The sequence below is a fragment of the Notolepis coatsorum genome (genome assembly GCF_963971535.1).
Source record: "Notolepis coatsorum genome assembly, chromosome: 18".
Taxonomy (NCBI): domain Eukaryota; kingdom Metazoa; phylum Chordata; class Actinopteri; order Aulopiformes; family Paralepididae; genus Notolepis; species Notolepis coatsorum.
In genome coordinates, this window is record NC_140182.1 from 42,372,488 (window position 1) to 42,387,576 (window position 15,089).

The 15,089-nt window shown below is 40.4% G+C and overlaps 1 protein-coding gene across 1 annotated transcript in view; it reads left to right on the top strand.

Annotated features, from left to right (window-relative positions):
• Positions 1 to 15,089, top strand: part of pclob (piccolo presynaptic cytomatrix protein b) — a gene marked incomplete at both ends in the record, with an annotated part of 168,151 nt that overhangs the window by 139,177 nt on the left and 13,885 nt on the right. The window contains 3 exons of the mRNA XM_084335184.1: positions 1,968 to 2,109; positions 3,297 to 3,355; positions 3,870 to 3,946. Coding sequence (XP_084191310.1) covers positions 1,968 to 2,109; positions 3,297 to 3,355; positions 3,870 to 3,946 — 278 coding nt within the window. The remainder of the gene's footprint in view (positions 1 to 1,967; positions 2,110 to 3,296; positions 3,356 to 3,869; positions 3,947 to 15,089) is intronic.

A 15,089-nucleotide genomic window follows, 5' to 3' on the forward strand; every position in this document is an offset into this window, starting at 1 on the left:
ATGTGAAAGGTACCCATCCCTAGTCCTACCTGACCCCCGGACGCAGGACGAATGGCCGCAACAATGGCCTCTTGCTGGCAGGGCCAGAAGTGGCGACGGCTGGAGTCCCGCTCCACGTTTTGCCCACATCCTGCGGCCGGCCGTGGTGCAGGCTGACGACATCTTCTGCCAGAGATGACGCCGAATCAGAGTTTTCAGGGCCCGCTACCTCCCCACGGCTATCGCCAACGGTTAGCAACAAGCTAACGGCTAACTCCAGGCTGACGGTTAGCACCAAGCTAAAGGCTATCCTTCACAGGCCCACCGTTAGCTACAGGCTAACGCAGCAGCAAGCTAACGGATACCTCTCCTCTGTGTAATGTGGGGAATAGCGATGCAGGCCTGGTCACTTCAGACAGCCGACTGCCTCTTCTTTAGCCCAAAGAAAAAAAGGGCAGACAACACCCACCTCCCTCACAGGACGGCGTTGCCAGAGATACAGTGGCGTCGGCAGCGAAGCACCGTTTTATGTGGGCCGCTGCCACCTTGAGCTCGGGGATAAAAAACACGCAAGCTCGCATCCCTCACGCCGGGAAGCACAACCCACTTTCTTTTTGAAAGGCGGGGGCTAACGTCCAGTGCGGATGGCAGACGGCATCCCTCCTCAGAGACTTGGGACTCGAACCCAGACTCGGAATCGGGGCTCCCAGGAAAACAAAGCCTCTGTTTTTATGGGGCGTCAAACAAGAACCCCCGTCCCCTCCATGCAATCCCAATTGTCCATAGGACGTTACCGGCTAACGGCTAGCTACAAGTTAACGGCCAGGCCTGTATCTCGGACGTGAGGGAGAGGTAACGGAGGAATCCTCGTTTGGAGCCGGCTGTTCTGCTGGGCCGTATGCCTGAGCAGCCGACCCCGCACAACTGACACATCTGTTTAGACCGTCCGCCCCCGTCACTCACCGCCAATTGCCGTGATCGAGCAGAGGCAGAGAGCCTGCGTCGCAAGACACCACCCACCCAGAGAGACCGTCGGCCAGCCGACTGCCTCTCGCAGCAATAATATCCAGCTGCACAGCCAGAGAGCAACGCTGGCGGGGGAACTGCCCAGCGACGCGCACTCTCCTCCGGGAGCCGCTGAGGCTCACCTGCCTGCCACAACTGTGGAGCAGGCAAGCCCCACTACGCCCCGAGGAAGCCCAAATGTGAAGCACTGGTGGAGGTCAGAATAATCCTCTAGACTCTCCGGTGGTGACGACATTATCCTTTCTTTCTCCCGTAAATTAGTGAGAGAGGGAAAAACAAAAGACAATGCCAACACAGCTCCTATAACTAAACTAACTACTTTAAAGCACTGAACTTGAAGAGGTGCTATACACGGACTTCACGGTGGTGAAAATAGGGAAGGAGCTGGTCGTATGGCCATGGCCCCGCTTATGTGTGAGCGGATGTGGGCGTGGCCAGGCAGGTGAGGAGCGTGCATGTGGTTGAAAGTTTTCATGATAGCATAATGATTAAAGGGACAGTTCCAATAGAGCAGAGCGCAAAGCTATACGAAAAATAACACGTCCAACATGCCAGAAATCCAAGCAAAGTGACTTGATTTTATGCATTTCTTTTTACACGTTAACTCTCTAATGGAGAAACATTTATTTGATCTCAATACTTTTTGTTCAATGACCCCAAAAAAGTCTATATTGTACATTAAAAGTCATGGATAGGATCGGTACTCTGTATCTGCCGATACTCAAAGCCCCGGTACCTGTATTGGTATCGGGACTGAAAAAGTGGGATCGGTGCATCCCTAAATTAGGAATAACCCACTCTATACCAAAGCCAGAGAGGTTGTTTTAAGCCTCTATTCAAGACCCGCCTTTGCCTAACAAATAGCGCACCCCTCATGCACAAATCTAAGTCTATCCTTCTTGTGCTCCTCTCCCTGTTTCCTCCTCTCTCTCACCGTCTCGCTCAATCCTTGCCACCTGCAGGGCCAGGCCACAGGCTGGGAGACGTCTCAGGCTCAGTGGTACTCTCTGCCCCCAGTCTGATGGGAGACGGCTACGGAGGTCTGGACGTGGAGGAGGGGGTCGGCACCGGGATGGACAGTGCCATTTTCCAAGTGCCACTCATGTGAGTTAATCCATTCAGTCTGTATTTCAAGCCCTCATTTTCACATTAATAATAATAATAATAATAATAATAATAATAATAATAATAATAATAATAATAATAATAATAATAATAATAATAATAATAATAATAATAATAATAATAATAATAATAATAATAATAATAATAATAATAATAATAATAATAATAATAATAATAATAATAATAATAATAATAATAATAATAATAATAATAATAATAATAATAATAATAATAATAATAATAATAATAATAATAATAATAATAATAATAATAATAATAATAATAATAATAATAATAATAATAATAATAATAATAATAATAATAATAATAATAATAATAATAATAATAATAATAATAATAATAATAATAATAATAATAATAATAATAATAATAATAATAATAATAATAATAATAATAATAATAATAATATAATAATAATAATAATAATAATAATAATAATAATAATAATAATAATAATAATAATAATAATAATAATGCATTTTATTTAAAGGCGCCTTTCAAAGCACCCAAGGTTGCCGTACAGGGTTAAAAACAAATACAATTACACACAGTAAAAACACAATATTACAGAGTTACACATAGGGGAGCAGTTATAATAAACGTAACATTTAAGTGAATATGCCAGAATGAACAGAGATGGGAAACAAAGGTGGGGGAGGTTGTCTATTGCACGGATGCATACATTGAGCATACATACGTATGTAAACAATAGTTTGTTGTATGATGTTCCATGTCTCAGGAGCACAGAAGCTAAAAGCAGATTTAGTACAAACTCTGGGTGCTTTAAGTGTAAAAGCCAATCATTGGATCTTGTACCATAGGGTCCAGATGTTCACTCGAAGCGAGATAATTTGGTCAATCTCCAATTATGACTTTATATAGAAATAGATGTCAATACAGCTCTCGCCTCCCTGCCAGGGAGGACCATCCAACCGTATTATACAGGACACAATATGTATCGGAATTTAATCTCATGAACTATTGAGGCTCACAATTGATCTCAAGCTCTGCCCTCTTTTATTGATCATCCAATCACAACTGTTGCGTTCCTTGTGATTCGAGGATCAAGAAAATATCATTTTGTTAAATGTTGTGCATGCTTTGCTTCTGTGTGCATATGACAGTGTGCATGTGTTTCCCTTCAGTGGTAAAGCCATTCCCAACGGCACTGACAAGAACCGCCTAGGACCCCCGGAAAATGAAGGTAAGCGACATGTAAATACATGAGAATGATTGTGAATTCTGTACAGAAGCCTGTGAAAGGGCAACAAAGGATAGGGTGAAATAAATTCCATTCCTTGGTTGTATGTCTCCATCTGCTGGATAGTCTCAGACATAAGATGCAGCTGTATTTCCGGAGCCTGCTTTGAGCTTGTTATACCCTGTATTAATTCAACATACTAGTCATAATTGCCTATTGTCAGTGAACAAATCGGCATAATCATTCAAACCCTGCTTTTGAAAAGGCTGGATGTCACACTAGCCCTCACTGTGTCATAACTATATGTATGATTGGATAGCTCAGGTGTCACTCTACCCCTCGCTGTGTCATAACTATAATATCTGTGATTGGATAGCTCAGGTGTCACGGCACCTCCCTCTGCCATAATAACTATGTCTGTGATTGGATAGCTCAGGTGTCACGGCACCTCCCTGCGTCATAACTATCTCTATGATTGGACAGCTCAAGTGTCACGGCACCTCCCACATATCTTCAGTTTCACTTCAGAACAATGACCCAGTGGCCATCTTAGTCCACAGCCCTGGTGCCCATTACGCTGATGAGGGTCAGAGGGTCAGAGGGTCAGGGTCCCTCTACCTGGACACAAGAAGGCAGCTTGTCCTGGTGTAACCCCTTAACACATCCACCGCCGGAAACGCTTTAAAACGGTATTGCTCGCCATGCTTTGACCGCCAGACCACGCTGTACAGCGATATTGAGATCAATATTAAATTTTTTCGCCATGGCATTCATAATTCATATATACACCTCCGGCGCTGCAGCTGGACCTACGGCTCAATACAACGACGGCTCAATACCGCCGCCTGGTGGATGGGCGGGCGAGTTACACTGGTAAACAGGATATGGCTGCTGTGCGTCGATAAAATGCATCCGTCCGTCAGATATTGTCGCAAGGCTCCCGACAGACACTATGTACATAATGGATCGCTTTATAAACTTAATAATCGATATGATTTCGGCGTTTATTGCGACATACAAACCGGAAATGGACCTAGGCGATCGACGTCCTATACCTGGGATCTTTCACCGCCAGTCTCATTGACGCACGGTAAGAGGACGCTGACGCTATTTTCAGTCCAATTGTTTATTAATTTCATTGCAAACCGATCTGATCAATATATCACCCATACTACATAAAGCATTTACTGACGATCACGGAATTATAAACGACCCCCCCCCCCCCCCCTTTCATCCACGCATGATGACGCATAATGTATAGGATCATATACAGTTGAATTTTTTAATATAGCGTGTATCGGGAATAAACGGCAATTGATCATCTATATATGCGTTTATGCCTATAACTGACGTTCTATGAATTACTGCAGAAAACGATAAAAACATACTTATATTCTAGAAGGTATTTTTGTATGAATCTATGAATGAAAAAGTATAACGTTCCTACATCCTGAACGATAGATAATCGATGTTGAATGGGCCATAGTAATGTCAATTTAGCAATACAATTTAAAAAGTTATAGCCCTGCAAAGAAGGTGAACATCTCCATAGGCTTAGAGTGGTGGCAGAGAGTGGTATGAGACGGGCAAACTCCGTGGCAGTTAATGTGTTAACAGTGGTGTGCATTGGTCCACACTATGTTGTACCTTTTTGCACAATGTTAGGTGCGTTGGTCCTTCTCCATTCATTTTCACCCCTCCCTCCCTGCTAAACCGGGGATGGGAGGGGGCTGTCGGGGAGGCTGCTTCTGTCAACTCCTCTATGCATCCCTGTGCAGGTCCCGGTCCTCCAGGCCCAGGTCGGGCCTTGCCCTCGTTGACCTGTTGGCCTGGGTTAACCCTTTTTAAGCCTGAAACGCCTTGAACTGCATTGTATAGCCTGTGTATACGTGCAGTTATGTTTCCGGGGTCTCTTAATGGGTTAATGGAGCAACCATTTTCTGTTAATAAACATAGGGGGGTGGTTGTCTGCGATGTGAACATCTCCATAGGCTTAGAGTGGTGGCAGACTGGATATAACCAGTGGCAGGGAATGTGTTAACCGTAGTGGTAAACTAAAGGCATGTATTAGAGCAGTGGTTTACTGAGAACCTGGTGAAACTGGAGAGAGCATAGTCCCTGACCTGATTTCATTTTGGTGCAAGCTGTGGTTCGGTAATGTACAGTTGTTGAATAATTAAAAGGAGCAGACTAGATGTGCGGGCATATCTATGTCTCTCTATCCACTTGCAGGGCCGTAGCTACTATGGAGGACATCAAGGTAAATTTTTCTAGTGTGCTCTCCTTTACTTTTTTGACCCCATAATCCTGCCAGACCCGCCAGTTGATCAGTTGACTGACCCTCCAGTTGATTAGCTGACGGGCTCTAGCAGGCTCTAGTCTAGTGGGCTCATTTATAATCAGGCTTGTTATACTAGCTTTTTGGGAACATTGTTACTCAGTTGTAAGAGTCGTACCCTTCCTGCTGACTACAGAACTTGTAAGTTGTTTTGGATAAAAGCGTCAGCTAAATGACAAAATGTAAATGTAAATGTACAAGCGATCTAGGAGCAACGTGGGGGGAGAGAAGATCCATTAAATAAGAGGGAGCCAGGCTATTGAGGGCTTTGAAAACAAATAATAAGACCTGTAAATGGATTCTGTACTGGACTGGGAGCCAGTGAAGGGAAGCTAACACTTTTAGTGTTAGTCAGCATTCTGGCTGCAGCATTGTGTACAAGCTACAGACAGGATGTGGATGACTGGCTGATTCCTAGATACAAGGAGTTGCAGTAGACTAGGTGGGATGAGTTGAGGGCATGGATAACTTTCTCCAGTTCAGGAAAGGACAGCAGAGGCTAGATTTTTGCGATAGACCTGACCTGAGCTGAAAGAAACTGCCTTTGAAGACAGAGTTTATTGTTTTTCAAAACACATTTTTCAAAACAAAATGGAAAAAAAAATGTTGAGGTCTGGGTTAAATATTACACCAAGATGTTTTGTCTGTGATTTGATATAGATGGATTTGGGGGGACCAAAAACAATCATTTCTATCTTATTGGAGAAAGTTATAGTCATCCAGTGTTTGATGTCCTCGAGACAATAGTACCGTTGCATGTAGTACAAAGGTGTTCGTTTCGCCAATTTTTTAAATGGTGTATTTGCTTCATTTTGGTGCAAGCTGTCATCGGTAATGTACAGTTGTTGAATAATTAAAAGGATCAGACTATAGATGTGCAGGCATATGTATGTCTCTCTATCCACTTGCAGGGCCGTAGCTACTATGTAGGACATCAAGGTAATTTTTTCTAGTCTGTTCTCCTTTACTTTACCCATAATCCTGCCAGACCCGCCAGTTTATTAGTTGACTGACCCTCCAGGGCTCTAGCAGGCTCTAGTGGGCTCATTTAAAATCAGGCTTTTTATACTAGCTTGTTGGGAAGGGGGCTAAATAATGCATGATTTCTGCATAATGTGGTCCCTAAACAGTCTTTGATTTGCATATGGGAACCTATTGGGACACAGCCTCATGAAACTTTACAACCACAAACTAGAGATCTGGGCCTTTCAGGGGATATACGATATGACTTGCCTAGATATATTGAATACCAGGTGGGGTTTCTGAGACATTTTCAGTACAGAAATGCTCACCATCCAATCGCAGATACATGCTAATCTCCAGTCCAGATGTCAAACGTTTTTTATACCAAATCACAGCATGGCTGTTCTGCAAGGTCTTGGTGTCTAAATGGGGTATTTTGGAGGGATTGTTGGTCAAATCAATTAAATGTTGCACCAAATCTGTGTAACAAATTATATCGACCCAAACATTTCTGCAACAACTTGAGATATATTGAGCATGGCGATGGCGATAATTAAAGTAACACTGTATCAACTCCCAATGTTTTTTCTTATTTTATTGCATTAAACGTCCACAACCTTTCAAGCCCTCATGGGCTCTTCATCAGGTACGTTTGAATGAAAGCAGGTTGCTGTGTTTCTGATTTAACCTGTTAAGCTGCAGCCCTATTTTCAGAAAATCTGCCCTAAAAGTACATGCCCAAGTAAATGGAAGATTGCTCCACTTCTACAAGGTCAATTAGCATGTTCTTGGTATCTAGGAACATCTATGGACCTCAGGGAATGTATTCCTGCAGTGTCAGAAATATTGTGATATATGCTTGAGTAAATTGTGATGAAACAAAGGAGAATATAAATTATAATTTGTCTTTGCATCTTTGACGGTGAATAACACCATGCTAACATTGAGTTCTAAGCAAATGAATAAAGGGGAGATGATTTACAGCGTTTTTTGTAGATACAGTACTGACTTTTGCCATCCGGACACATGCTATTTGAATTATAATGCATTTGAATATATAATATAGAATATCAGGCCTATAAATTACCTTATTATGGCCAAGTCATACAGCTATGACTAGGGCCTCCTCTTTCCAATGGCAGTGTTAAATCTGGATTTAGTCATTTCCTTGTGTGATTACTTACCTTTTTCCGATGCAATGCACAGAGAATTCACATTATTCAGAGAAACTCTTATTTTCGATTGGTAAACAAAGGTAGTGCTGAAAATATACACTTTGACTGCTGTATTGATAGAGTTAGGGTCTTTACTCTTGGCTACATTTGAAAAAGAAACACAACATTCATTAATACGGTCTGTATTGATCGATTTATGATCAATACCAATTTGGGGACCCTACAGCTTAACAGGTTAAACAAAGTGCATAGTTCATAGGTCATAGAAAGCCAATGGGATATCTATCAGGATACCCGTATGATTTTGTTAGACCGTAGCTCAAGAGGTACACTAAATCAATGGCCTTATCAATTTACATTTAAATACCAATCAATATATCATTGATAAATTGGCAATCTAGTTCATATCCAAACAACACACACAGTGTGAACATGGATCTATTGCCTTCCATTCATAAGGCCTGCTAAGTTCCATATTGGAACATTCTAACATGCATCATTTAAGATGTTCATGATCATCACTGTAAATAATGTCCCCCAAAACAACAACAACAACAACAACAACAACAACAACAACAACAACAACAACAACAACAACAACAACAACAATATACATATCTCTAGATAAACAACATTATCTGGTTATCAAACATTTGGTATATCACAAACGTATATAAATAAAGGGGAGATCCATGAATATTACTGAGACGTATCAAAAGGATCTATCAAGAAAAATCAATAGAAAGAAAAATCAATATGGAGCGAAAAATGTATCAATAATGCAGAAACTCAATGAAGAGACTAATCAAAAGGGAAGAGGGAAATCAAATAACCATATCAGAGTTACTATTTTCACTGTTTAATCACATGTTTAAACCACTCATGGTCATTCTACTTTGATCCAAAAGTCCTCATTCAGTCCACGAGCGGCCCTTGTTTGGAGATAATGTATCCCAGAAAGGTTCTCATTGGAGGAGACATCTTCCTAGGTCTCCTTGTCGTCTTTGTTGGAGAACTTGTTTGATACATGTGTAACAGTGATAAGCCACAGGATGTTTTATTCCGTTGAAAAACATTTCCAGCAACAGTCACTGGCACTGATATGTTCTCCTATGCGGGTCTTTAATGCTCTATTCGCTCTATTTGATGGCTTTATTGTTGAGTGGGTGGTTAAAATGGGTGCCTTTTGTAGTAAAGTTGAATTGTGTACACGAGTTGCACGAGTTGTCCTACTGTCTGCTCTCAGTAAAAATATATTTGCTGTGGGTTTCTTGTAAATGTCTGTGTGGATGTCTCTGTGATCTTTTTTATGGTTATGTCCAACCATGTTCCATGGTAAACTTGAGATGTTGATTCTTTTAAGTTTTAGAGTTTAAGAAGGGTGGCCGGGTAGCGCAGCGGACTAAGCATCTGCCTACCACCGCAGAGACACTGGTATCGAATCCAGCTGTCAGCGGTACCTCCATCTTGGTCGGTCGTCCATACTGACACAATTGGCAGTGTCAGCAGGTGGGAAGCCAGTGGGGTGTATCCTGGTCGTTGTAAACAGCGACTCCTACAGGTCGGTCAGGGCGCCTGCACAGCGAGGGAGGGAACTGGGGGAGGTAGTGTGATCCTCCCACGTGTTACACTTCCCCAGTGAGAGTCCTCGCTGTCAGGTGAAAAAAAAGCGGCTGGCTGTCTCCACATGTATCGGAGGAAGCATGTGATAGACTTCAACCCTCCCTAGACCGGCAAGTGGGGGGCAAATGCGTGCAACGAACAGGAAGGGGAGGGAGGAATTGGCATAACGACTCAATTGGGATGGGAGAAAAATACAGAAAAAAGGAGAAGAAAAAGTAGATAAAAAAAAAAAGAGTTTAAGAGTTGGTAGAACTAACTTGTTTCCTGACCAAAGGTAGATCACGTCATATATCTCTGCTACAGTTTTATTTGAGGTAAGAAGGGTTTCACATTGCCAAATGACAAACAGACCATACTTTATAAACAAAGCCAGGTGATTATGCAAGTCAGTCATTTATTGGAAATGATAACATCACCTTGTCATTTCCACTCTCACTTGCACAAATGTTACACAATTACTGTTTACATGTTCACATTGTCCAATTCAGTGTCTGTGATTAACTTATTGGACGCCACAGACTTGAGCATCTTTTGTTCCTACCACGCCAATGCTCTAAGAGATAGGAATAAGTGGCGGTGTTTGCAGGGCTATATCTATATTCTACATTATAGCTATGGATACAATACTATGGCCAATTTGATATCAACTATCTATCGCTCAATATGTAAAAAAAAAAAAAAAAAATCCATCCATACGTTCATGTGTTATACCGTGGTGAATATAAGTATAGTTTTAGAGTGATCCTGTCTAATCCCAGAAATGACGATATAATAATAATAATAATAATAATAATAATAATAATAATAATAATAATAATAATAATAATAATAATAATAATAATAATAATAATAATAATAATAATAATAATAATAATAATAATAATAATAATAATAATAATAATAATAATAATAATAATAATAATAATAATAATAATAATAATAATAATAATTAATTTAATTTATATAGCGCTTCTCAATGACCCGAAGTTGCTGACAATAGTCGGGAGCAAATGTAGCACTTGTGTCACCTACTTCAGCTGTTCGCCACGGGCACAGTTCTAGGTACGAAATGAGGAGAGGAGTAATATACACAATATAAGAATAGTGGACCAGAGACAGAGTTATAACAATAACCAGTTTATTTCTAATGCGCGCTACCTAGACGACATACATAATACATACAGACGTATAGTGCAAGGTAGTAGTGGAAGTATCCCTTTTAGGTTCTTTCTGTAACCTCTCCTTTCGGGAGGGTTACTTCGATATCAAGTCCTAGATTGATATTAGATCAACACATTAGGTTTGGTTCAGACGTCTCTGAGGTTATCTCTAGCTAAAAGCTAGATTCAAGATTGGATATTGGATGTATCCTTTTATCACCAGTAAACTCTATTTCAGTTTATCATTTCAATGGGTAAATGTTTAAACATATTAATCTAAACCTTTAAATGTGCAGGGAACACAAATACCTTACTAGGTGAAATGCTCCTTTAAACTCTTCCTTTGAAGGTGTAACACAACAAAAGTACCAAATGGAATATTCTAGGTTATGGGAATGCAAATACCTCATTAGGTGAAATTACCCTTTAAACCTTCTTTCTTTACAGGAGAACCATCAGTGATTCAACTATAATCAATGTCATCAATGGGATTCAAGTATCTTATTGGGTACATTGACCCTTTAACTCGTCCTCTTTACAAGAGAACATCAGTAGATCTAATAACTTACTGGGGTATTTACCCTTTAAGTCTCCCTTCTTGTAGGAGAATATCAATGGTTCAAGTAGCTTATCAGTGGTTCAAGTAGCTTACTGGGTGTAATTACCCTTTAAGTCTCCCTTCATATAGGAAAATATCAATACCCATATATCAAATTAAATCAAATCAAATACAAAAATACAATATCAAAGTAACAAAAGGTGAACGGGGTTGAAGCCCTTGGAATGTCCTTGTGTTCTCGTTCAATCAGTTTGTGTATCAGAAAAGGATATAGGTCAGTTCAATCCGTGGAAGTTCTTATGATTCAAGTTCAATCAGTTCAACCCTACCGGACTGTTGAGGTAACAGGAGTTGGCAACAGGGGTATTCGAATCAGGCTGGCATTAGCTTTGAGCTATATCAGAGGTTCAATGGGTTGGCTCGCCATCTTGTATCGTCCGGCACACCGCCTCCTCCCCTCGTGGGCACACGTGGTGATGGATGGACTCCTGGAACTGCTCCCAGGGTGGAACGGAGTGCTCGAAAAACCTGGCCAAAACCGCAGGCTACAGTTACTTTACTGCAATGCTTCTTCGGTTTTGCAACTGGGGGAATCTTTTATAATTGTTTGATAACTGGTTTTATCTTGTTATCTCATATTTCGGCAGCAACAACGTTCAGCTGCATGTCGATCTCCGTGGAATGAGTGTCTGCATACTACATATGTTCCTACATAATAGCTTTAACTATTTATGTTCTTATTCAATGGCATTAACTATGTACGTTCTTATAACTTAAATAGGTATGAATCTGAAACCTGGGTTACACAAAGTAAAAACAAAGAAACAAAAACAAAGAAACAAAAACAAAAGGAACATGAGACCATGGGGGGACCAGGGATATGCAGCAATACGTGAATTTCACTAAAAGCGTTGGCGTTTCTCGCCTGGACACACTACTATTTTCAAATCAAATGTATATAATAGGTATTATGTTTCATCATGAATGCATGAAAGGGGGGGGGGGGGGGGGTCGATTTTTGATGCTTTGATCGTCACCAACGTCATACATTGTGGAGTAACGTTACACACACACGTTGCGATCGATGTGAAATCGTGGTTCGATCAAAGCAGGATTGATATAATTTTGTCCTTACCTTCACTAGGAGGTACCCCAAAAAGAATATTCCAATTGTCTGATCGCGAGTCCCAGTATTGGTGTCCATCATGTCGCCAACAACAGATGCATCGGGGGCATTTGACACTTCTCAATGCAATCGGGATAACCACTCGACTCGCCTGACAAAGAAAACTGCGCCCAGAGACATTTGAACATTACACAGGCCAAGATATAAGGTTTCAAAGGGTGCTCGATACTGCCACCTGGGAGGATGCGGCCGGTATCAGGATGATTCTCCATGTTAACCCTGAGTCTGTGTGCCTGTAATGAATAGAAATATCGAATAAAAGAAATAATGATGAAAACCCGACTATAGACCCGAGGTCTGACGCTGAACGGTTGGCGAGTTCCTCTGCTCTGGCGCTGATTGAGTTAAAGACACCTAACCCTGTTTCCTGCTCGTTGCTGATGTTGTCGAAGGGTAATAATAATAATAATAATAATAATAATAATAATAATAATAATAATAATAATAATAATAATAATAATAATAATAATAATAATAATAATAATAATAATAATAATAATAATAATAATAATAATAATAATAATAATAATAATAATAATATTAATAATAATAATAATATTAATAATAATAATAATAATAATAATAATAATATAATAATACATGTTATTTGTATAGCGGTTTTCAATGACCCAAAGAGTCCTTTCTGTCCACTGTGCTTCACGCTACCCAGCTCCTCCTTAGTTAGCCAGCAAATATATAAAGATAACGGGGCCACGATGAAAGGACTTAAACATACTAAAAAACAAACTGCTTTTCTTTGGGTGCACAGTAGGTTTCACCATTTATTTCAGGGCTTGTACAGACTAAAGTGTGGCCCCATTACTTTACATTAGTTTTGTGGCTAACCATCACTCATTCATTCAATCTTTATTTCAACTCGAGAATTCAATGAGGGCAAGCCCTCATTTTCAATGACGTTGAGCATACATAATAAATACAATAAATATACAATACATGCTAAACATAATGTACATTCAATTAAAACAACTGCAGATTATGGTGGTATGGTTGGTAATTAAGGATTTAAACGGACCAAAGATAATACAATATTGAGTATTTAACTGTTTAAATTTAAGTGTTACTCAAATCCAACAAAACTTTATTTGTACTATATGGATTTGGCAAGCTGAAATATTATTTAGGTTCTGGGGAAGAATTTACATAAGGCGTTTAGCCTGGGTTTGAAGTCTTCATATCAATAAACCCAGACAACCCAAACAAGAGTTTGTTGTATGATGTTCCACGTGTCAGGAGCACAGAAGCTAAAAGCTGATTTCCCAAGTTCAGTACAAACTCTAGGTGCTTTGAGTGTAAGAGCCAATCATTGAATCGTGTACCATAGGGTCCAGATGTCCACTCCAACAGAGAAGCGAGATCATTTGGTCAATCTCCAATTATGGTTTTATATACAAACGGATGCCAGGGCAACTCTTGCCTCTCTGCTAGGGAGGACCATCCAACTACACTATACAGGTCACAATGGTGAGTACCATGACCATCACCGGTGATAAATCTATGAATGATACAGAATCTAAGGGATTCTAAGGGCATAGTGGAAGCCACTGCATGTCTGTAAATGACATCTCCGTAATCCAACACAGACATGAAAACTGCTTCAATGACTCTCTTTCTGCTGGGAAGCTGGCTCTGTTCCTATATAAGAAGACAATCATTTGCCGCAGTTTACTGGCCAAGAACACCCACATGATATTTAAATTTTTTTTCATGAAGCCAAATACCAAGATATTTATATGCTGAGAGACTCTCTCAATATCAGTACCATTCACACTAGATATGCAAGTCATTGTAAACAAGCTTTGGCTCTAGACAACTTTTTTTTTTGTCTAACTAGCATTAAGCACCAGTTTGAGACGAACAAGCCCATCTTGCAAAGCACTTAAAGAGAGTGTGGATGTTATGTAAATGTTTGTTCTTCCAGTATGAAGAACAGCATTGATTTGGCTGAGAAAGGACTCTCCTGATCAACATAATTATTCGTAGGTAGGAAACAGGGGTCCAAAATTCTGATCTTACACTTTAATTATGCACTTCTCTGCAATTTGGTATGATCACATTATTCGGCTATAGAACGTACTGAAAGAGAAAATAATAGCCTAATCTCACATTTGGAGATATATGGGGAAAGAAAATCAACAAAAAATCACCAATGTGCAGTCGTTTGGTGTGGATTCCAGTTGGATGGGGGTGTTCTCACCTCTCGAACCCAGGGGGTAAACACGCCAGGCTTCCATTCCAACCGTACACAACAATGTTAACAGAATTCGGCTGCTAGGGCGACAATAATGTGGTCAAGAGGCATGGTTTCTAGCTTGAGCCTTAACTGGCGTGGTTTATTATTTACATGGCAGAGGCAGTAACACTACAGGTCTTCTCTTACTGAGAGACTGGGGGAAAAGAGAAAGAAGTGGGAGGAGACACCACTATTTATACTCGCCACCTGGCGGTGTTCCTGAGTGTCTCCGCCTAGAGCGCCCTCTAGTGGAAACAGATATATATGCAGTTATACAGTTACTAGTGTAAACAGTTATATAGGCAGTTAGACAGTTACTAACAATCCTACACAGAACCCCTGCCTTCAACAAACAAGGATAATAAAAACAGCCATCCTGTTATCTCTCTCTCTTCTCTCTCTCTCTCTCTCTTCTCTCTCTCTCTCTCTCTCTCTCTCTCTCTCTCTCTCTCTCTCTCTCTCTCTCTCTCTCTCTCTCTCTC